The sequence below is a fragment of the Arachis stenosperma genome, chromosome 6, assembly GCF_014773155.1.
Source record: "Arachis stenosperma cultivar V10309 chromosome 6, arast.V10309.gnm1.PFL2, whole genome shotgun sequence".
NCBI classification, from domain to species: Eukaryota; Viridiplantae; Streptophyta; class Magnoliopsida; order Fabales; family Fabaceae; genus Arachis; species Arachis stenosperma.
In genome coordinates, this window is record NC_080382.1 from 130,452,279 (window position 1) to 130,474,678 (window position 22,400).

Below are 22,400 nucleotides of genomic sequence, written 5' to 3' on the forward strand. Positions count from 1 at the left end.
AAGGTTGTAATCTATTGACAATGACAAGTATCATTACTTTTTAATGATCATGTTGGTGCCGTAATAGGGGCAGAGACGCACATGCATGATGCATCTAATCCCCTAATAAGAAAAACACAGACTATATTTCATCACCATTCCCTTTCTTTACTAATTGACGAAATATGAAACGAAAGTTTCATGTCAATTATACATCATTGGAACTTTGGATTCACCTTCACACTTAGGCCATTTCAGCAAATATTTAATAAATGGAACTCTTGTGTGCTTCACAAATTGAAGGGAAGTGCAAAAAATGAAAGGAACCCAAGTTGGGCGAATGGACCCCTCGGCGAGAATCATAGCCAGTGATTTCCAGCCATTTTGCAATGTCATATGAGTCAATGCCAGCCCAACTGTGGTCCCAACCCCCATGTGCATGCAACTCAAAACAAAATATTATTTTCAACAGCTAATTTCCATTTCTGTCACATATTTATTTTACTATCAATAAAATTTAGTTTATGCTCTTAGATTCATTTATTGGAAACAGAGAAAATTTTCTCAAAAGAATCGGTATTTCTCTCGAGAGTTCAGTTAAGCTAAGAAATTATATTAAAAATAATAAAATATTGGTTCTCATTTGGCACACATCAGTTGTGAGTTATTACACACTTCCCCCATCCCAATGCCCAATCCGCACCGTTATCAGCAATCAGCACCACCTTTTTTTCTCTCTTCTCTTTTACTTCTCTTCCCAGTTCTGCACTCAATAGCACCGCCATGAGGAAGAAGAAAGCCACCTACAACTCCAAAACCACAAAGCTCAAAACTTTACCCATTTTCCTATGTGGCTTCCACTTCCTCTCCTTAATCCTCTTCACCCACTCACAACCCGCCTCCCCAGACGCACAAGCAATGCTAGCACTCAAACATGCACTAAACCCACCCGAATCACTTGGCTGGTCCGACCCGAACCCATGCAAATGGAGTCGCGTCTTCTGCTCCGATTTCAACCGGGTCACCCGGATCCAAATCGGACGTCAAGGACTTCATGGCACAATTCCCAACAACACCCTCCAAACCCTGACCCAGTTGGAGCGCCTTGAGCTTCAGTTCAACAACATTTCGGGTCCACTACCGGACCTATCCGGGTTGGGTTCGCTCCAAGTCCTTATTCTAAGTAACAATGGCTTCACTTCCATTCCTGCAGGTTTCTTCGCCGGAATGTCACAGCTTCAGGCGGTGGAGATCGACGACAACCCTTTTCAGGCGTGGCAGCTTCCTCTGTCTCTGCAGAACGCTTCGGCGCTTCAGAACTTCTCAGCGAATAGCGCTAACATAGTTGGAAAAATCCCAGATTTTTTCAACTCTGACGTGTTTCCCGGGTTGAGCCATTTGCATTTAGCGATAAACAGCATCGAGGGTATGTTACCTTCGGGGTTTTCCAGTTTGGAACTTCAGACTCTGTGGCTGAACGGGCAAAAGGGTGATGCGAAGCTTGGTGGGGACGTTGATGTTTTGCAGAACATGACGTCACTGACGCAGGTTTGGTTGCACCAGAACTCGTTTTCTGGGCCTTTGCCCGATTTTTCTGGCTTCCAAAACTTGGAAGATTTGAGCTTGAGGGATAACTCTTTCACGGGTCCTGTCCCTCCCTCTCTGCAAAGCCTAAAGTCGCTTAAAGTCGTGAACTTGACTAATAACTTGTTGCAGGGTCCAGTTCCTGTGTTTGGTTCTGGTGTTGTAGTTGATATGAGTGGTTTGAACAGTTTCTGTTTGACTAAACCCGGTAATTGTGATTCCAGAGTGAATGCTCTACTTTCTATTGTTAGGTCTATGGGTTATCCCCAAAGGTTTGCTGAGAATTGGAAAGGGAATGATCCTTGTAGTGATTGGATTGGGATTACTTGTAGTAATGGGAACATTTCAGTTATTAATTTTCAGAAGATGGGGCTTAACGGCACGATATCGCCCGATTTTGCATCACTCAAGTCACTGCAAAGGTTGGTTCTTGCTGATAATAACCTTACTGGTCCAATCCCTGAGGAGCTAGCTGCTCTTCCTGTTCTTACTCAGCTGAATGTTGCAAACAATCAGCTTTATGGGAATGTTCCAAAGTTTAAGAGCAGTGTAGCTGTTACCATAAGTGGTAACAAGGATATAGGGAAGGATAAGCCTAGCCCGTCCCCTCCAGGTTCGTCTCCAAATTCGACTGCTCCAAACACAATAGAAGGGAATGGTGGTCAAAAGAAGTCTTCGCATGTACTAGTGATTGTTATTGCTGTGGTTGGAGGTGTATTGTTGATTGCTTTGATTGCTTTATTGGCTTTCTGCTTGTATAGGATGAAGCAGAAACGGCTGAGCAAGGTGCAGAGTCCGCGTGAGCTAGTCGTCCACCCTCGTCATTCTGGGTCGGACAATGAAAGTGTGAAGATAACTGTTGCGGGTTCAAGTGTCAGTGTTGGTAATGTTAGTGAATCGCAAACTGTGCCTGGCAGCGAAGGAGGGGATATCCAGATGGTCGAAGCGGGAAATATGGTCATTTCTATACAAGTCCTGAGGAATGTCACTAACAATTTCAGTGAGCAAAATATATTGGGGCAAGGAGGTTTTGGAACAGTTTATAAAGGTGAATTACATGATGGCACAAAAATTGCAGTGAAAAGAATGGAGATTGGAGCAATATCCGGTAAGGGGGCGGCAGAATTTAAGTCTGAAATTGCTGTTTTGACTAAGGTTCGCCACCGGCATCTTGTCTCGCTTCTCGGCTACTGCTTGGATGGGAATGAGAAGCTTCTTGTGTATGAGTACATGCCTCAGGGGACGTTAAGTAGGCATCTTTTTAATTGGTTAGAAGAAGGACTAAAGCCGTTGGAGTGGAATAGAAGATTAACCATTGCATTGGATGTGGCAAGGGCTGTCGAGTATCTTCATAGCTTGGCCCATCAAAGCTTCATACATAGGGACTTAAAGCCTTCAAACATTCTCCTTGGAGATGATATGAGGGCAAAGGTTGCAGATTTCGGTCTTGTGCGACTTGCTCCAGAAGGCAAGGCTTCAATAGAAACAAGAATTGCAGGAACTTTTGGGTATTTGGCTCCAGAATATGCAGGTATTTTTCTTTTTACTGAAAAAATAGTATATAACTTCCATTGTTGTTGCAAGTTCTTTGTGTGCTAGGTCGATTTTTGTATTAATGCCAAGCAATGAGTATGATAATCTGATCATGATCTAGATATTGCTATGGTTTAGTTTGCTGATTGCCATAAATGTGGGTTACTTCCTATGCATATCAATTCAATGGCAAAGCATCTTAGGAAAAATGTTATAAAAGTTTGATCAACTTATTATGGGATTATGGTAAGCTAGCATTCAGTATTCTTTATAAGCAAGGTAGTAACTAGTAAGGAGTATGGACGTGTGTTTCTTACATCAACTAAGTCAATGTTTGGTCAATTCAATGCAATTAAACAAGAGAATGCAATTGCTGGTGTGTAGAAATGACCAGACTCCTGGCTTGGTGATACCAACTTGAATGGTTGAATGTGTGTGTTCTGATTTTTATTGTTCTTTAATATCGAAACTTCACAAGCTGAGTTTCATCTTTATTGTGTAATAAGTGATTTTTTGGGGAAAAGTCTTAACACTGGCAAGTGTATTGCTTTCTTCTTGCAGTTACCGGCCGAGTCACAACCAAGGTTGATGTGTTCAGCTTTGGTGTGATATTGATGGAACTATTAACCGGAAGAAGAGCACTCGACGAGACCCAGCCGGAGGATAGCGTGCACCTCGTTACATGGTTCCGCAGAATGTATATAAACAAGGACACATTCCGAAAGGCCATTGACCCCACAATCGAGCTTGATGAGGAAACGCTGGCTAGTGTACACACGGTGGCAGAGCTAGCCGGGCACTGCTGTGCGAGGGAGCCATATCAAAGGCCTGACATGGGTCATGCTGTCAACGTGCTTGCTTCTCTTGTAGAACTCTGGAAACCATCTGATCAGAACCCCGAAGACATATACGGCATTGACCTCGACATGTCTTTGCCGCAAGCGCTTAAGAAGTGGCAGGCTTACGAAGGTGGAAGCCAAATGGAGTCGTCGTCTTCTTCGCTCCTACCAAGCTTGGACAACACGCAGACAAGCATCCCTACCCGTCCTTACGGATTCGCCGAATCTTTCACCTCAGCAGATGGGAGGTGATTCGTGTTTGGCTGTAAATAATGTTAATTGTGGTTTTGTAGTGTGTATTTTTGGTTCATCATTTTCTTTGCTTCTTGCTGGCTTTCTTATATGAACATGTTCCATCATGTTTCATGGTGTAACTGTAGTAACTGTAACTTCTTCCACGGTATATCTTGTACCTCCCCAGCATTTGTTTAAGGAGTTTTACTGCCAAATTCCCTCGGTTAACTTTAGGTATGACATTCTTTTTAACCAGTGGATTCTTAAAATGAAAAAATCTACAAGTTGTGTAACAATTATATGAGATAGAGATGTTCTATTTTGGTTGCTGTGCCTCTGAATCCTAATAACTTGACTAATGACTTTGTAAGGTAGCCATCAATTTGAATGGTTCCGGGGAATCTGGCGCATGTTAAGCAGTTTTTGAATTGAGCATGAATTTGTGAAGCAGACAAATTAGGCAGGTGTAGAAGTAGTTAAGGAAAAGCTTTAAATATTTGTTGCTTGCTGCATTTGCATTTGCATGCCTACCTCTCTTGGTAAAAAGGAAGCAAGTGGTTATCAATCCAAAAAGAGATTTCAGCTTCACCAGTTCCGAAGAAGGGTTTCCAAAAGTTGCTTTAGTAATTTTCATGTGTTTGGGGAAAAGTTTACCAAACAAAATAAAGTGTTAAGGGGAACATGTCATGTCACACACACTTAACACCAAATTAGAAGTAAACTACTATTTTTATATAAAGTTACTGAAATTAACTTTTATACACAAAAAGATGAATAAGCTATTAATTATTTTTATTTATGAAAGTTTTAGAACAATAAATTTACTTATGAATAAAATTAATCTTTCAGTGTTTTATTTTATCATATGGTGAGTGGTGACCATACATGAAAGATGGGCATGGACTTGCATGGTCTACACGTAACACGTGGCTGGACCAATAGTCCAATCCTCATTTTATCATCCTTAATTTGCAACGTTACTCACTCCTCGTTGTTGCAAACGAATCAAATGAATACAATATATTCTAACCTTTTATGTTCTTTAGTGTGAGATATTCTTTTGCTTGGTTACATTTCATGTAAGATTTTTATGTCTAGAAAATATCAAATATGAAAAGGGTAAAATATGTACGATAGCAGTTTAGATTTTTTCTTTTTTTTCTTTTTGCTTATTTTTTTTAAACCAAAGAATTGAATTATGTTATCAAATTTTTAAACAAATGAAACTGTATATTCAACATTACTACAATATACTGTAGAGTAAAAAGTCACCAAAAAAAAATACTGTAGAGTAAAAATATATGAATCAGACATACAAATACAATAAAATTTAAATTCGGATAATACCTAATCCATATTCGTGTAATAATAAAATTTAAAATGAATGAAGCTGGGAAACAGAGACGAAGATTGAGAGATACTGCAAGGGAAAGAGAACTGGTTAGAAATGAATCAATGATAATGGAGGATTAGAGGCAGCAATTAAGTGTACGATGGGAATTTAAAATCCGTTTATGAGGTGCATTGCAGAAGCCGCCACTTAACAATATAATATTGTATTTTGTTTGGCTTAGGTTTAGGTATAGTTATCTGTATAACATTAACACAATACAGGTACGTTTGAGTTGAATTATTGAGTTAGTTATGATTGTAGTACTTATTATTATTTAAAAGAAACTTTTATGGACTGATAATGTGGCCATCGAGAAAAGCGAGGGTTAAGAAATGTAAGTGGTTTTTTCGTGTGGTGAATATTTTGATGAAGTGTTTTTTATTCTATATAATTTGATTAATGTTTTGTTGAATAAATAATTATTAAATTAAGAATGATTTTACCGACTGATTTTTTTAAAAAAATCAAATCAAATAAACTAATTAATATTAAGTAAAGATTTTTTTATTAACTATTTATTTAATGTCTAATAATGTATCTGTTACAAGATATATCCTCATTACTATTTAATGATAATATTTGATCTTATAGTAAATAGACAGAGAGGTACACATAAAAAATTTTTGAGGTCATAAAAATATATTTGACATAATTAAAATATAATGTACACACTTACGATGATTAATGATGGACAAAATTAACTTATTATTAGAGGAGTTTTATTTTTGTTAAGTTTAGTGTATACTATTAAAACGGTGAGTTGATATTCTTTATCATTATTTTGGATATCTGTAGTGAAAAATAACAATTTTATTTATTTTAAAATTAACAAAATATTATTATTAAAAGATAGATTGTCATTTTTTTAAGCAGAATTTAAAATAACTATTTTGTATTTTCATATACAATCCAATTCTCAACTTGCTAAAGTTACTAAATTTAGCTCTTATCCTAATGTTAAAGTTCAACGTCAATTTTCAATTGTATCATCTAGGTCCATCCCCAGACTCGAAATAACATTTTATCCCCCAAAAAATGAATGTCGCAACAAATTAGCATTCGAATTCGCTTTGTCTTTGTACTCATCTTTCACTTTATCAAGTTATACGAAATACTCATATTTCAACTCAAGTTTTTATTTTACTGAAGATGAAAATAACAAGACACGAGCATAAAAAAAAAAGAATTTCAATAAATAGTTTGGAATCAAGTTGCCGCATACCTTATACAAAGGATGACGAAAGAACTATCTTTTTGGAGACTTTAACAACACCACCTCAATGTTATGATAGCATTTTCCACTATTAAAATCGTGTTTTTTCTTTTTTTTACTTCAGTGCAGTTTAGGTGGATGATTTGTTAGTGTCACTTAAATTAATTTTTTGTAAAATTATTCTCTCTTTCAATCCTCAAATCTAGATATATCTTTAACCTTTCATTATAGTTGTTATTTCTGGAAAATTTTGTAAAATTAAGATTCAATCAATTTAAAATTCAAAAACGGTGTTCTACTCTTTAATAATAATATTTTATTATTTTTTACATCAGATATCTTAAATAATGATAAGAAGTATCAATTCATTGTTTTAATGGCCACGTATACACTAAAAACAAAAATAAAATTAATGGCAAGTTAATTTTAGGGTAAAAAACCATAATAAGCCAACTGGCTCAAAAAATTACGTAAATACGCCAAAGCAAAAATCGTTTCAGCAATAAGCCAGATCGTATTTTTATATAATTCGAACCAGGTTGGTTCGAACTCTATTTGTTAGTAAATCGAACCAGGTGAGTTCGAATTAGGGTTTTTTGTTGCTAATAAATCGAACCAGCCTGGTTCGAATTAAGAATGAAGGTAATTCGAACCATGGTGGTTCGAATTATAGAGAGAGAAGGTTTCCATGTAATTCGAACCGGGCTGGTTCGAATTACACCAATCATAGTTCGAACCAGGCTGGTTCGAATTAGTGTGAGACTGACTGAGCTGTGTATCTATGGACGAGGCAGATCCGAATCGGCCAAAGAGATGCGGGCTATATTGCCAACCCGGACACAATTTAATAAGAAAAAATAAACACTAAACTGTTTCAAGATTCATTGATCATACAAAATGAATGTCCCATAACACAAATAAAAAAAAAACATAGGTAAACATACTATAACATAACAAAAAAAGTACAAACCACTATGATACATGATTGAACTTTAAAGAAAAAAATACATAATTAAAGAAGCCATATTCATTACTACTCGCAACAATCAAACTAAAAGTCATGTGCTCTAATGTAAATAATGCTGACACTAACAACATGGGAAATAATCTAAATAACTCTAAGACTAGCAAGAAGCGCACTAATGTAGATAATGCTAACACTAACAACATGCATACTAATGGTGTCCTGTCTGAGACGAGCCTCCAACCTGTGGGCAACTACGTCGTGTGTGTCCGGGTTGGCGACATAGGCCGCACCTCTTTGGCCGATTCGGATCCGCCTCGTCCATATTCGTCCGTATCCTAGTGGATCTAGGACGACCCTCTCTGGCACGCCTCTTGTCAGGGTCTGGAATCACCGTGGGCCCGTCGTAAGGTGGCCAGAAGCCCTCCGGGATCGGAGGTGTGAATCCCATCCGATACACATTGAACACCGAGCTAATCTGATAGACGCTGTGAACGTAAGAGGTCCAGGTGACCCGTGAGTATGCACAGCATGCAAGTGCGTGCTGACACGGGAAATGAAGAGCCTGGAAGTACCCGCAGTCACATGTCCGAGAGGCAAGTGATACTCTGTAAGTACCCAAGGAGAAAGAACCATTCGGAGTGGTCTCTGCTACAGTGAACTCGGAGTTATCCCGGTCATACAGCGTCACCGTGAAGCACCTGGCCGTCCTCATGTTGGCCTCAATACACTTCACCAAATGCTGACTGAATTGTTGTCCTGTTCCCATCTGGGCCTCAGCCTCTCTCCCCTTGCGAACAAACAGTTCCGCAAGCCTACAATATGTTGCCTTCACCAGGGATGCTACAGGGAGATTTCTGACCCCCTTCAGGATAGAGTTCACACACTCGGAGATGTTCGTCGTCATGTGACCGAATCTCCGCCCCTCATCACGATGCTGAGTCCACAACGAGTAATTAATCCGGTTCGCCCACTCACACATCGCCGGATCTTCAGATCGCAGGATATCAAACCAGTAATCAAATTCAACCTCGGTCTTCGCATATGCCGCATTCACTAGTAGCCTCCTAGCGTCTTTGCCCTTGAAGGTTAGGGCAAAATTAGCCGCTACGTGTTGTATGCAGAATGCACGGTACGCAGATGGCGGTAGCCAACCGCCGTCAGGGGCCTCAAGCGCAGCCTTGATGCCATTGTGCCTGTCCGATATAACCAGCAGACCGGGCTGCGGGGTCACGTGCTGTCGAAGGTGCGACAAAAAGAATGTCCAGGATTCCGCATTCTCACCCTCTACTAGTGCGAATGCGACAGGTAGAATGTTCGAGTTCCCGTCCTGTGCAATCGCGATGAGCAACGTCCCCCCATACTTCCCATACAGATGTGTGCCGTCAATGCTCACTAGCGGCTTGCAATGACGGAATGCCTCGATGCACGGCGGGAAAGTCCAGAAAAGCCTGTGAAAGTACGCTTGAGACTCGTCCACTTGTCCTCCAACTCGAATCGGGGTCGTCTTAAGGACGACAACACTACCAGGCATCGTCAGCTGCACACCCAACACCCACCTAGGCAGGTCGTTGTAGGACTCATCCCAGTCACCGTAAATGATGGCAATAGATTTCTGCTTCGCCATCCAAACCCTCCGGTAAGTCGGCCTAAAACCGAAGTGCGCTGCCGTGGCGTTCAGGAGCACCTTGATGCTCACGGATGCATCGGCCCTAACCATTGGCATAATGAACGCCGAAATCACATGATAATCCAAACTTCTGTGGTCACTCGAGATGGATGTGGCCAGGCAAGTGTGAGGTCCATTGTACCGTTTGACCTCCCAAATGCCCTTGCGCTTCCGGAGACTCAGTCGAATCAACCATGTGCACCCATTCCCAAACTCGGAACACTTGCCCACATACCGGCGGTGATCGGACTCCACCACCTTGTACTGTACCCCTCGCCGGATGCTGTAAGTCTTCACACTTAAAAGGGCCTCATCTTTATCCTGGAATTGCTGACCAACCTGGAACTCTGTCAGACCAGTAGTCCCTTCCGCCTCTCTAGCTCCGAATCCAACAGCATGCCCTAAAACCCCCTCATGTCTCATGGCGTCCAAGTCCAACGAGGAAAAATGTGGTGGATACTGCTGTGTGCCAGAGCTAGAACCACCTACCTCCAATGCAGGCCCGGTCGCTCCAATATCATCAGCGCTATCATCGTCAATCATATCCGGCTCGACGTCATCCTCCTCTTCATCGTCCAAAAAACCGTCTCCTACGCCAACAGGTGCAACTCCCAATAAAGCGTTCGGCAAATTTTCCCTTTCCACTACCTCGTCGCCATCGGTGCCATTGAGGTCAACAGCGAAAGATGGGGAGGCGACATGTTGGACCACTGGTTCGTACACAGGGACGGACGAGGAAGCAACGGCAGGCCGGGAACTAGAACCTGCTGGATTCGCTATAGTGTTCGTATTCCTGTTCGAACCGCCGGAGCTGGATACAACATCAACCAGCCGTGCCAACAACTCCAGTGTCCTCACCTCCGGAAACTGCCGCCGACAAAGAAACATTACTTGCAAGTCCACATCATTATTAATCGTGAAGCAATCATACTTCACCGTATTCTGTAGCACCGTGACTGGAATGCGATAGAAAAACTTCTTTACCCGCTTCGCACCCTCCAACCCGAGCTTCATTAGTACAACGCTAACAAGGTCATCATAACTCGTCGTAGATGTTATGACAATACATAGAGGATTCTTATCTGTGAACTTTACTCCGGAACGAGTTTTTCTATTAACAGATCCTTTGTGGTGCACCAAAACCAGAAAACTCTCCTCACTAGCCATCCTATTCCCTCTAATGAGACTAATTCACGTTTGGAACCATATATATACGGCTCAGTCTCACACTAATTCGAACCGGCCTGGTTCGAACTATGATTGGTGTAATTCGAACCAGCCCGGTTCGAATTACATGGAAACCTTCTCTCTCTATAATTCGAACCACCATGGTTCGAATTACCTTCATTCTTAATTCGAACCAGGCTGGTTCGATTTATTAGCAACAAAAAACCCTAATTCGAACTCACCTGGTTCGATTTACTAACAAATAGAGTTCGAGCCAACCTGGTTCGAATTATATAAAAATACGATCTGGCTTATTGCTGAAACGATTTTTGCTTTGGCGTATTTACGTAATTTTTTGAGCCAGTTGGCTTATTATGGTTTTTTACCCTTAATTTTATCTATTGTTATATTAGAATTTCAATTCTATCTGTATATTTTTGTGATATAAAAAATCTTTCGTAAGTACTTTTGTCCAGTTGATCCCACCTTGTGTTGTTAGCTGGTGCATACTACTGTTAAATTAGAAGGTGGCGGACACGCTACGCCTACACGGACACAGCCGCGTAGCTGTTACGCGCTATACACGAGTTTCTTTGAGCTTGCTTCGGGGTGCAATAACACAATCCCCTTCAAACTACTATGTACTTGTACTACTCTTCTACGTTATTAAATATTCTGTTTGTCCCTTATTGACAAATATCGTTGCTTCAAACATTCAACGGTCAACACTATATTCCTTCGTTTCATTTCATTTTCTTACTTTGAACCATTCTCTTGGACCACGCACTCAACTCTTTACCCTTCCTTTGACCCGCGTATGTATATAAATCTAATAACCCAACTCTCCCAAACAAACATTCTTTAGCTTCCAATTACACTTAGATTCATCAATCTATCAGTTACGTACAAAGAAGAAAGACATAATGGTTTTGTCTTGGACCAAAAGAAAGGTCTTCCGCCATCTCCGTAAGGTGACAAAGGAGGATCAACCTCCCTCCGCCGATGACATTGTCATCCCCGTGCACTTTTGCTGCCCAGTGAGCTTGGACATTATGAAAGACCCCGTTACCCTCTCAACCGGCATAACCTACGACAGGGACAGCATCGACAAGTGGCTTGAATCCGGTAACAACACCTGCCCCGTCACCAAACAGCTCCTAACTACATCCGACATGATCCCCAACCACGCCATCAGAAAGATGATTCAGGATTGGTGCGTCGATAACAGCTCCCATGGCGTCCAGAGGATCCCCACTCCTAGGGTTCCCCTTTCCAGATACGACGTTTCCCGGGAATGTAAGACCTTGTTGTCCGCTTCACAGCGAGGTGATGATGCCACGTGTCGGGAATCTTTGGCCAAGATCAAGGCTTGGGGGAAGGAGAACGAGAGGAACAAGAGGTGCGTCGTTGGCAACGGTTCCGCTGATGTACTCGCACGCGCGTTTCAGAATTTCTCACGTGATTCGTTCGACAAGCACGTGGTTGTCTTGGCAGAGATTTTGGAGAATCTGACGTGGATGCTTCCTATTGGCGAGGAGGGTAAAGTGTGTTTGGGTTCGGAAAATTCGTTGACTCGGTTGGTTTTGTTCCTAGGTGGTAATGACCTTGGAGCAAGACAAAGTGCTTCTTTGGTGATTAAGGAGCTAAGTGCTGAAGCACTGGAGAAAAATGAACAACTTGTTGAGGCTTTGGTTAAGATGATTAGGGAGCCAATTGGTCCAATTGCTACAAAATCATGTTTGGCCACAATTTTCAATTTGGTTTCATTAGCACAAAGTAGAAAACTAATTGCAGAGAGATTTGTGGAATTAGGTTTGGTTTCATTGCTGTTGGATATCATTCTTGATGGTGAAAGAGGGATAACTGAGAAGGCATTGGGGGTCTTGGATTCCATTTGTGATTTCCAAAAGGGGAAGGATTTTGCCAAGAGCAATGCTCTAATGGTTCCTCTTGCAATCAAGAAGATCTTGAGGGTGTCTGAATTGGCCTCTAGCTTTGCGGTTTCTATACTTTGGAAGGTTTGGGATAAGCGTGATGAAGGGGCTTTGATTGAGGCCCTTCAAGTTGGTGCCTTTCAGAAATTGTTGGTTGTGTTGCAAGTTGGTTGTGATGATAGCACTAAGGAGAAGGCTACTGAGTTGCTCAAACTGTTGAATGCTTATCGAGGCAAGGCACAGTGTGTTGATTCTTCTTCATTGGAACTCAAGTACCTTAAGAAGTCATTCTAATTAGACACATAATACTTAATTACTTCCATCTTTTTTCTTCTTGTGTAGGTCATAGATTCATAGCAATATAGCATAGAACATTGATTCATTCTTTGTTGTACAAACATACTCGCATAAAGGAAGCATATGCTCCAACATTCAATTCATTCTTTGAATAATGAAATTCATTTTTTGGAAAAATCTGAGATTCTCTCTCTCTCTCTGAAATTCATTCTATGACTCTTAAACAGAGCATGGAAATTGCATTATGTATGCCCAAATATTCAATTGATTCCTTGAAATGCATCCCTTGGAATCATGAGAGGAGCACCAAATCTCAAAATAAAAAGCCACACCAAAAGCCAAGAGTCCGTTTATCAAACTAAAACAGAGAGCGACATAACAAAGAGAAAAACAAGCCAAACTTAAGAGTCATAGACCACCAGCACATGGTCACTTATTTTCACATATAAACACATAACAAAAGGAACTAGATCTTCTAATGTTCAAAATGAACATAACAAGGTCATAATCATATCTCTATTACTGATTGCTTATCTTTTTAATATTTTATTTTCTAAGAGCAATCATCTCATAAAAAAATATGCATATGCCAAATCATATTTATTTTAAACATGAAAAGATCCAACTCCAACAAAGGAACCCACACTTATAACACTTGAATTTCTTCGTTTGTTTGTTTCAATGGAAAAATGTGTTAGGCCAAAATCCACTCTGTTGATTAGCATCTCCAAATACATGTGGCTGATCCACATTAGCACCACTCATCAAATTGACAAACCAATTTTCCTTTGGTTGCATGGAATCCATGTTGATGTTCAAACCTTGCTGGGCATGGCTCCCTTGTCCCTCTTCTTCAACATTTGCCACCTCATCTTTAACTACCGGTGGTGGTGGCATTGGGGGTTGACTCTGAGACTGAGACTCTCTTGTCAACAATTCAATCCTTCTATTGATATCCTTCAAATACTGATCAATCAAATATGCAAGATCGTTCAAATCAAGCATGTTCACATTGTGCATGATGTTACCTTCACCAAGGTACTGAAACATGAGCTGGGTCATCTCCTTCTCTCTATTTTCTTTGGTCTGCTTCTTCAACTGCTCTGTCGCCTTCGCGATCCTCTGCCTTAGAAAACTCTCTTGGTTCACCATCTTCTTGCTTTGCTCCATTTCAGGCATCCTCCTAACCATCATAGTAATCACAAAATTAAATTAAATACAAAAATCGTGCATATAACAAACCAGTAAGTAACTGCAAAGTTACCTGAACTTGGAAAGCACTTGTTGAACCCCCAATGGCGACGGCCAAACCTCTGGTTGAGGATCATACGGGCTATAGATGATAGCACATGCATCAATCCCGCAAAGGGTACTGAGTTCATCAACTTTTTTCAATAGTCCCTTCTTCCTTTTCTTGAAAGTTGCCTTTCTTGCAGAATCATTCACTATGAAAGCCAATTTCACCTTCTTTCTAGTCATGCTTAAAAACGAAACGTTTTTTTCTTGTGATCTTCTTGTTTAACAAGTGCTTATTTATATAGTTCAATTTGAGATAGCCAAATCAATTTTAGATAAGTCCTTGTTAGTAGCATTCAGTAACAAATATATGCACTATAACTAAGAAGATGTCATTTTAAATGCACTTGTATATTCATGGATGTGGAGTATCTTTGTAATATGAGAAACTAATTCAATAGGTTGGATATGAATCCTGTATGTATTAGGAAAAACTATGATACCATTATCATTAAATTTTGGAAATGGTATATTCTTGTAATAGATGGTGTTAGATGAAAGATTCTGTTCATCCCTTATAATGTGCAACATGAACTTCTTGGTAACAATACTTGCATGGAGATGTTTGGATTTGATTTTCATTACCAACTATTTTCCTTTTTTGAAATGATATGTTATAATCACTTGTTAATTGCTATAACATGTAGTTTCACATGTAAACACTAAACAGTCTATGTAATCGTGCGATATACGAAAAATGTCTATTTCTTTATATTTATGTCTGAAATATACTTTTGAAATAAATTATTTATGAATATATTTAACTTATATAAAATAGTGTCAAATTAATAATAATAATAATAAATATTGATTTGAGTAGTAAAAGATAATAATATATTGTTAAAAAATTATAACAAATAATTCTCTAACTATTTAGATAAGTGTAATAGATAGAAATAAAAATTATACTATATTCGAAATATTTTATAAATATTTGAGAATTATATCTATCTTATATTTAGTGTCCTAGTTTTGCCACCAAAATTTATCATGTTAGAATATTTTTCCAGACATGTGATCTTAAAAACATAACCCAACATATTTAACATTAATGATATATTTCTCTAGTTTTGAGTTATGCTCACTAATTCAAACATAGAGTGCTTGTCGCAAAAGATAATTACGTTGCAAAATTATGAAAAAAAAATAAATTTAATTAGGAACAATTACTATATAATTAAAGTTACAAAAGTATGGAAAAATTAGTAAAAAGATGACGAAATTTTAATTTTTTTCTTAGAGGAATCAATTTTTTTTTATAAAAAAATAAAAAATATATTATATATTTACGAAGAAACACGAATTGAAAAACTACACAAAAATTGTCGACTTTAGAATATACGCTCATTAATAGTAAATAGTAAATAAAATACTTTATATATAATATCAATAAAGATATAAGAAAGAATCAAACTAAACTAAGAAACTAAATAAAAGTCTCCAATTCTAGAACATATGTTTATAAACGGTAAATAAAATCCTCTATATACAATGAATATGATGATATAAAAAAGAATCAACATAATTAATAAATAATTATTAACAAATCTTGTAATTACTTAAAAATGTATGATATAAAATTTATAATTATTGACAAATCTTATCATATATAATTAGTCATTAATGTTAACAAATCAATTATTAATACTTTTTAAAAATAAGACAAAAAAAAAAGAGAAACAAGCGTATTAATACCAAAACATGCTACACCAGCTTACTTAGAATCGAAATAAGAAAAATATAAGAAGACAATAAGAATATTAAATAATGTGAGTAATAAATATGTCGAATATTTAATTTATTAGGTGTACGGATTATTATCTTAATGTTAGAATTTATGAGATAATTTAGAAGTAGAATATATTTTTATTTTATTAAATCAATTTTAAAATAAATTATTTACATTATTTATAAAAATTATTATCTATCTAACAAAATCGCTAATTTACTGTATAACGATAGAATGATTCATAAATATTATGTCTCCTATTGTTTGGAGTAGTAATTTTGGACTTCCGGTGACATATATCCTCATTTTTTTTAAAGAAGAAGAAATAAAATAAATAATTGCATCTATTTTTTGTCTAACTTATGATAAATATTTTAAAATTGTATGAGGATAATGTATACAAAAGTATTTTTCTAATTCAATTGGTTGACTATATAAAAATACACATCGATACAAATAAAATATTTTTATAAAAAAATTAATAAATTATTAAATAAAATTTGGTTTATTATTGTGCACCATTTTGTGTATATTTCTGTTCTATACAGGAAAAAATATTTTTTCATATTTTTTATCAATTATTTTTTTAATTAATAATTTTAATGTATTATTAATATAAAATAATTTTATACATATATTTAATTATGTAACGTAACATTAATAAAAAAAATAATTTTTTATATTAATTGTATCAAAATTAATCTCATCATTTTTAACATAAAAAGTAAAAGATATAAAACAAAATGTATACAAAGATAGTGTAAGTAATATACCGTCCCATGTTATATCATGAATACCACATATTTAATAGTGATCAAAATCAATCATATTGAATTGTCTTGGAATAATTATCTTTTATGGTTTTGTCTAATGCTAGGAGCAAAGAGTGTTATTTTTTTCCAATATTTTCAACGGTTTTTACTTTTTATCCATCATTTCGCATGGTAAAAAACTTCTCAAATTCAAACTCCTCCATCGGCTCCACAAATTTTTTTTTTGGGTTTTACCGTCTTCACAGTTTAATAAGAGTAGTATAATGGGTCCAATCCGTCGAATCAATCTGTTGAACCTGTTAAAAAAAGATGAGTCAAGTTAGATTTTAGAATTTGCCAAATTAAAAAAATCTGTCAAACTGACATCGTTAAATTTATAGGTTTTGACGGAACAGAATAGATTGTTCTGCCGGGCCAAAAATTTTTATTTTTATTTTTTTATTAAATAAAAGAATAATTATTACTATAAAATTAATAATTGTATAATTTTTAAATATTTTTTTTAGTTATTAATTTTATTTATTTTATTTTATAATTTCGTATATTTACTTAAATTATGTAACTTATTTTTAAAATAAAAATGTTTCAATTGATAAATAATTAAATATTATTTTAAATAATTTTATTAAATTTAAAAATTAAAAAAATAAAAAATTTTATATTATAATTTGATTATTTTTTATTTTTATTTAATTTTTAATTAATTTTAATGAATTTTTTTTAAAAAGAGTCAAGTTGGTTAGCCACCGACTCACCATGAAATAGAGTGAACAGGACGAGTGGACGAACTCACCTATTTTGCCACCCCTATCATTTAGTTAAGGCTTAAAGAAATTTAGTTAGTAGTTACTTATCCTTCAAAATTCAGAATACATCTACATGTTTTTTGTTTTGCCTGGGTCTACATGGTTATAAATCGAACTTTTTTATATATATACAGAGAACGGGCTTAAAGGTCCACGAAGAAACAATAAATTTCAAATTAAATATGATAAGAAAACTTTTTTTTTTTGGGTAAATTATAAGAAAACTTAATTAATTCGTTCATCTATTTGCAAGCAAACTATTGCTCTACGAGGAATCTGCTTTTTGTTAATTTTTCAGGCTTTTTTTTGACCTAATTTTTCAGGCTTTTTGTTAATTTTTCAGGCTTTTAAGTAGTTCTTATCATATTGCCAAGCCCATTGTGAGTTCTTGAATTGGGTCCAGCCAAGTGATTGCTTCCTCGTTTTGCTTAGTACAATCCAAATTCCAAAGAAAAAAATCATTATCATTATATAATTACAAAACAAAACTCATTATATATGGAAAAAAATTAAAATAAAATGAGAATATTTGACAAGCACACTAACCCAAAATGGAAATAGCACGATCATTATTGACTTGTTCGGGTTGTGATGAAGAAGAACCCTACCTGCTTTATTGCATGCTCAGCAGTGGCATAACTTCATTGCACGCTTCCAACAATGGATGCCACTGAGGGCAATGCGCGCATACTCAATTTGGTGCTTCTGCTTCCCCATCAAAACGCACCTCCATTCTCTAATGTGTAAGTGCCTTCACCTCTTAAAGCTTGCAACTTTGTTTGCCATTTGAATGAAAGAATAGTGAAAACCTTAGTAGTGGTGATTTATGAACACTTATCCGGAGCAAACCTTCATATATGTTATCCTTTGCATAAGAACAATATATTGTTGCAGCTTTTGCGTTTTGATTATGGGACCGTTGAGGTTTCACCAGGAATCCAGGACTTCTGCTGATGCAAAAGGTGCTAAAACTTACAATGACATTTAAGACTTTATTGTTTTTCTCTTTTGCTTTTTTTAACTTTTTCTTCTGAATAAAATGCATTGTTTCTTCTTGAACTCATTTGTTGATAAGGTTGACAGTTGATGAGAAAATCAGCATGAATTCCAGGGGGGCTAATGACAGTTGTTTGACTTATCTGATTGGGATGAGTAATTGAGGTAACAGTCAACTTTTGTTCTTCAATTTTCCATCAACAATTAATAATTTGCATATTCAGATGCCCATTTCTGGATTAATATACTATATTTCTTAGCACCCTAGTTCTAGTCATATAAGGTAACACTCGATCAGAAGGAAAGGAAGCACCACTGCCAAATAAACACTCTGTCCTAGGTTTAGAAAATTAGAAAAAAAAAGAAGATAAAACAAGATGCGCCGCTTCGAGTAATCTTTTCCCCTCTTCCTTTCCTTCTTGTTCTTCACCCAGACTGGACTCTCCATTTGAATCCGAAAGTAGGAACCAATGAGTTCTTCTTCGTCTAACCAAGTGGCCAAGGTAGGTGTACAGAAATTTTTTTTCTGTTATATGTTTTCTCTGTACAATCATCTGAGAAGCATTTAGCAAATGCTCCTTTATCTTTGGTATCCTGTTCATCCTTGCTGCAATCATGAGAAAAACTGAATCAATGGAGTGTTTCTAGAGGACAACTTGTTCATGGTTTGGTATTTTAATTAAGAATTTATATGGCACAAACCCTTTCTGCTTGATAAACCATTCAGAGAGAAAGAGTATATCAATTTCATTCTCAGATGCACTCAAATTGAATGCTAGTCAAATGAGTAGCTGAAAGTGACCAGAATAAAGATTTGGTTTCTCAGTTTATATGCTCACGATGGAAGTTAAATAAAAGGTCAATGAAACTTGAATGGAGTTTAGATATATCAAACTGTTAGTTCTTAAAGGCTGTAATTTTTTCATAGATTCAGTCCTAACGTAATTAATAAAAAACATTTCTTATTTTCTATTTTGGTTGAGGATTGTAGTCTTATGAGTTTTCCCAGGGTTGAAATGTGAGAATTTATATGTTGTCAGATTTGAATAGCAAACTGCTTCAGCAAAGACAGAAAGAATTGCTGCAGTTATTGTTTTCAATGTGATCCTCAAATTGCAGTCTGCTTTACTTAAAATTAATAGATACCGTTATTTTAATTGCTGCACGCGTATTGCTTTCTTCAGTTTCAAATGTAAAAGACAACACTGTTTTGGCAACAAAGTGAATTTGGATGCATCGATGCGTCCAAATGAACAAACTATGTTTCTGACCTCATAATGCCAACATTCAAGCAGGATACCTGACTTTTACGGCACACAGAGACTTGAAGATATACAGTGAATTTTCTATTTTTATTATTATTATTATTATTATTATTGTTAAGAAAAATAAGGTGGATGATATTTTGTAACTCGTTAATTTGAATTATATACTTTAATGATGTGTTTACTTTTTTTTAGGCTAAGAAAGTGAAGAAAGCTCTTCAGCCAGAGTGGCTTAAGTCTCTTCTGAAAAGGACTTTCTTTGAATCTTCCTGTGCAACACATCCTGTGCTTAAGAATGAGTTAAACCAATACTGTGTAACCTGTACTGAGCTAATTTGCCAAAATTGTGCATCTGGACCCAAACATGTTCTTCATAAGGTGATCACAATCTACAAGCATAGTTACAAAGCTGTTGTTCGCATTGATGCTATGAGAGAGCATATTGACTGCTCACAAATTCAGGTATGATTATCCTACCTTAATGTAAGCTTCTAACATATTATTTCATGAGTAGTTTTCGAATCCTATGGATTTGTTATATAACGTACTATTGGTTACCTGAATTTATGTGGGTAGCGGGTTTGGCCGTTAATAAATATTGATTGTCTGTTCTTCTGATTTAATGCATCATTTAGTTCTTTTCCTTCTAGGTGTTTGTTGTGTGATTCACTTTTCATAATTCATAGGGAGTATCTTTGCTCGATTTAACCCAAGTGACTATTCTTAGTATGTATTAAAAATTTCATTGTCATATGATCTTTGGAATAACTTCCCAACTGATGATTGTATACAACTTGTATGAATATTGCGGTTGGCATGAAAATCCGAGACAGACAATACATCAATCAATATCACTCAAACTTTTGCTAATTGTGTGCTAATTCTTCTGATGAATATCCTTTTACTGGGATCGTTCGCAAGTCCTAACCACATCATTGTGTTGTTGTCCTGTTTACTTTGCAGTGCATATTAAGTTAACATAGAAGGCCAAATTAATTTTCTGATAATCCTGAAACATTCAAATATCTTCTGTGAACTTTTTGATAATAGCTATAATTCTATATTGCATTCTTCTCTGATGACAAAACCTAAGTATCACATCAAGATAGTACACCTCAGCAATCATTTCACTCGAATCTTTTATGCGTGCAGCCTTACAAATCCAATAAGCTTTCCGTTATTGCTCTGGAGCCTCTTCCGCACCATGGTTCTGTAAAATGGAGAAGGGCATCATCATGCAAGACCTGTAGGAGAAAGTTGGCCAACACCCCAATTTATATCGTTACTGCTCCATATCTTGCAAGGTGCTGAGAGTAAAGTAGTAAACTTAGCATCATCCACAATCTTGATTTCCCATCCCCTAACACCTTCCATTAAATTCGTGATTTGAATTATCACTCTCTGACTCTTTAATCTGATATCTCAGGTCCAAGCTGTTTTAAAGAAGTCTGATCATTCAGTTCCTCCCTTCATTTTGCTTAAGGAGGATCAAAAGGAGGAAGCTGGAACCAGCAAGCGGGTAAATAAGAGAAAGGGAACCCCTGCCAGAGCTCCCTTCTTCTAAAGGCCTCCGGTTATGTAATAATGAAGGAAGCTGCTCTATTTCTTATGTAAAGAGATTCTTTAACATCTGAATTTTCGTCTTTGGTGGCTTCTACCTTTTGATTATCATATGACTATGCATGACGTTACTTCAAACTTTATGACATTCTGGCTAAGTTGCTGTTTGTGGTTTTATGACATTCTACTTTTTGTTGGGTGGATTGTAGATCCTCTGATATGTTTTTTGTGTGTTAAAGAGTATAATACATGCTCTTAAGTCTAACATATTTAGACTTAAAAATGCTCAAATTTAAGATTTTTCACAATAATAAAAAAATCAAATCAAATCTCAGGTCTAGGTCATTTCTCTCCTTAAACCATTTACATGTGTTTAAAGTTTAAAGTTTAAAGTTTAAACCATCATTTCTACCTATGAGTATAATATCCCTAATACAGTTCCATCATTTGAAACAATGGACACTCATGACATTTGGCAGGGTTGTATGATATTGAATTATTGACATTCTAAATGTCATTTTCAAAATTGAAAAACCAACTAAACATATGATCCTTCCTGCATGAACTGTTGCAGACTGTATAGTCTGTAGTAATGGTTTTGCCATGCTTATGCATCTTTTTTAGTGAAGGCTTTATGTTTAGCCCAAGTATTAAGTGTGTGTTTGGATTTCAGTTTGCAAAAGTGAGTTTGTATAAAATTGATTTTACAAAATTGATTTTGATGAAAAGTAAGTTTGGGTTAAGTGATTTATGTTTGGCAATATTTGTATCAAAATTGATTATAACAAAATAAATGTTGTTTGGATTATACTATTCAAAATCACTTTTAGATGAAAAATTACTAAAAGAGACATCAATTTATTTTTTTTATATACATGCAAAAACAGAACCTAACAAAAATAATATAAAAATAAATAAATATAATAAAAAAAATTATGAAAGAGAGTACTATAAATTTTATAATGTTAAACAAAAAAAATATTCTATACTTTTTCTAATATTATCCGTACTCTTTAATTTAGTATTATTTTGAACTATAAATTTTCATTATTTATGGCTCTATTGTTACTTATAATTAATTTTTTATTTATTTTGTCCTTTTTTATAGAATCATAGTTTATATTATACAAAATTTGGATAATAAACGTAGTATATATTAATTATAATTA

General features: G+C 36.1%; 3 protein-coding genes and 1 long non-coding RNA gene across 5 annotated transcripts; 3 read left to right on the forward strand and 1 right to left on the reverse strand.

The window, feature by feature from the left end:
- Positions 1–547: 547 nt before the first annotated feature.
- Positions 548–4,468, forward strand: LOC130935353 (receptor protein kinase TMK1). Its single transcript, XM_057865056.1, has 2 exons — positions 548–3,094; positions 3,658–4,468. Exons 1-2 carry the CDS (start codon positions 763–765, stop codon positions 4,185–4,187), a joined length of 2,862 nt encoding a protein of 953 aa, XP_057721039.1. The 5' UTR covers positions 548–762; the 3' UTR covers positions 4,188–4,468.
- A 6,951-nt stretch (positions 4,469–11,419) lies between these two features.
- On the forward strand, positions 11,420–12,983 carry LOC130935487 (U-box domain-containing protein 21-like). The gene has a single exon (XM_057865252.1). The coding sequence runs from the start codon at positions 11,499–11,501 to the stop codon at positions 12,801–12,803; it is 1,305 nt and encodes a 434-aa protein (XP_057721235.1). The 5' UTR covers positions 11,420–11,498; the 3' UTR covers positions 12,804–12,983.
- A 166-nt stretch (positions 12,984–13,149) lies between these two features.
- Positions 13,150–14,386, reverse strand: LOC130935488 (agamous-like MADS-box protein AGL80). The gene is made up of 2 exons (XM_057865253.1): positions 14,071–14,386; positions 13,150–13,989 (listed from the first exon to the last, which is right to left on the reverse strand). Exons 1-2 carry the CDS (start codon positions 14,283–14,285, stop codon positions 13,485–13,487), a joined length of 720 nt encoding a protein of 239 aa, XP_057721236.1. The 5' UTR covers positions 14,286–14,386; the 3' UTR covers positions 13,150–13,484.
- A 3,576-nt stretch (positions 14,387–17,962) lies between these two features.
- On the forward strand, positions 17,963–21,438 carry LOC130935993 (uncharacterized). Of its 2 annotated transcripts, XR_009068022.1 has the most exons (6): positions 17,963–18,153; positions 18,305–18,372; positions 18,486–18,571; positions 19,867–20,133; positions 20,824–20,975; positions 21,098–21,438. It is a non-coding gene; the product is annotated as an uncharacterized LOC130935993 (long non-coding RNA). The 2 variants fall into 2 exon arrangements; XR_009068021.1 differs by having other exon boundaries at positions 18,486–20,133.
- Positions 21,439–22,400: the final 962 nt, after the last annotated feature.

What these genes read in the sequence shown, in the direction of transcription:
- LOC130935353 (XM_057865056.1), top strand. Translation starts at nt 763, where the DNA reads ATGAGGAAGAAGAAAGCCACCTACAACTCCAAAACCACAAAGCTCAAA. An exon ending in TTTGGCTCCAGAATATGCAG is followed by an intron (nt 3,095 to 3,657) that starts GTATTTTTCTTT and finishes TTCTTCTTGCAG; the next exon opens with TTACCGGCCGAGTCACAACC.
- LOC130935487 (XM_057865252.1), top strand. Translation starts at nt 11,499, where the DNA reads ATGGTTTTGTCTTGGACCAAAAGAAAGGTCTTCCGCCATCTCCGTAAG.
- LOC130935488 (XM_057865253.1), bottom strand. Translation starts at nt 14,285, where the DNA reads ATGACTAGAAAGAAGGTGAAATTGGCTTTCATAGTGAATGATTCTGCA. An exon ending in CAAGTGCTTTCCAAGTTCAG is followed by an intron (nt 13,990 to 14,070) that starts GTAACTTTGCAG and finishes TATGATGGTTAG; the next exon opens with GAGGATGCCTGAAATGGAGC.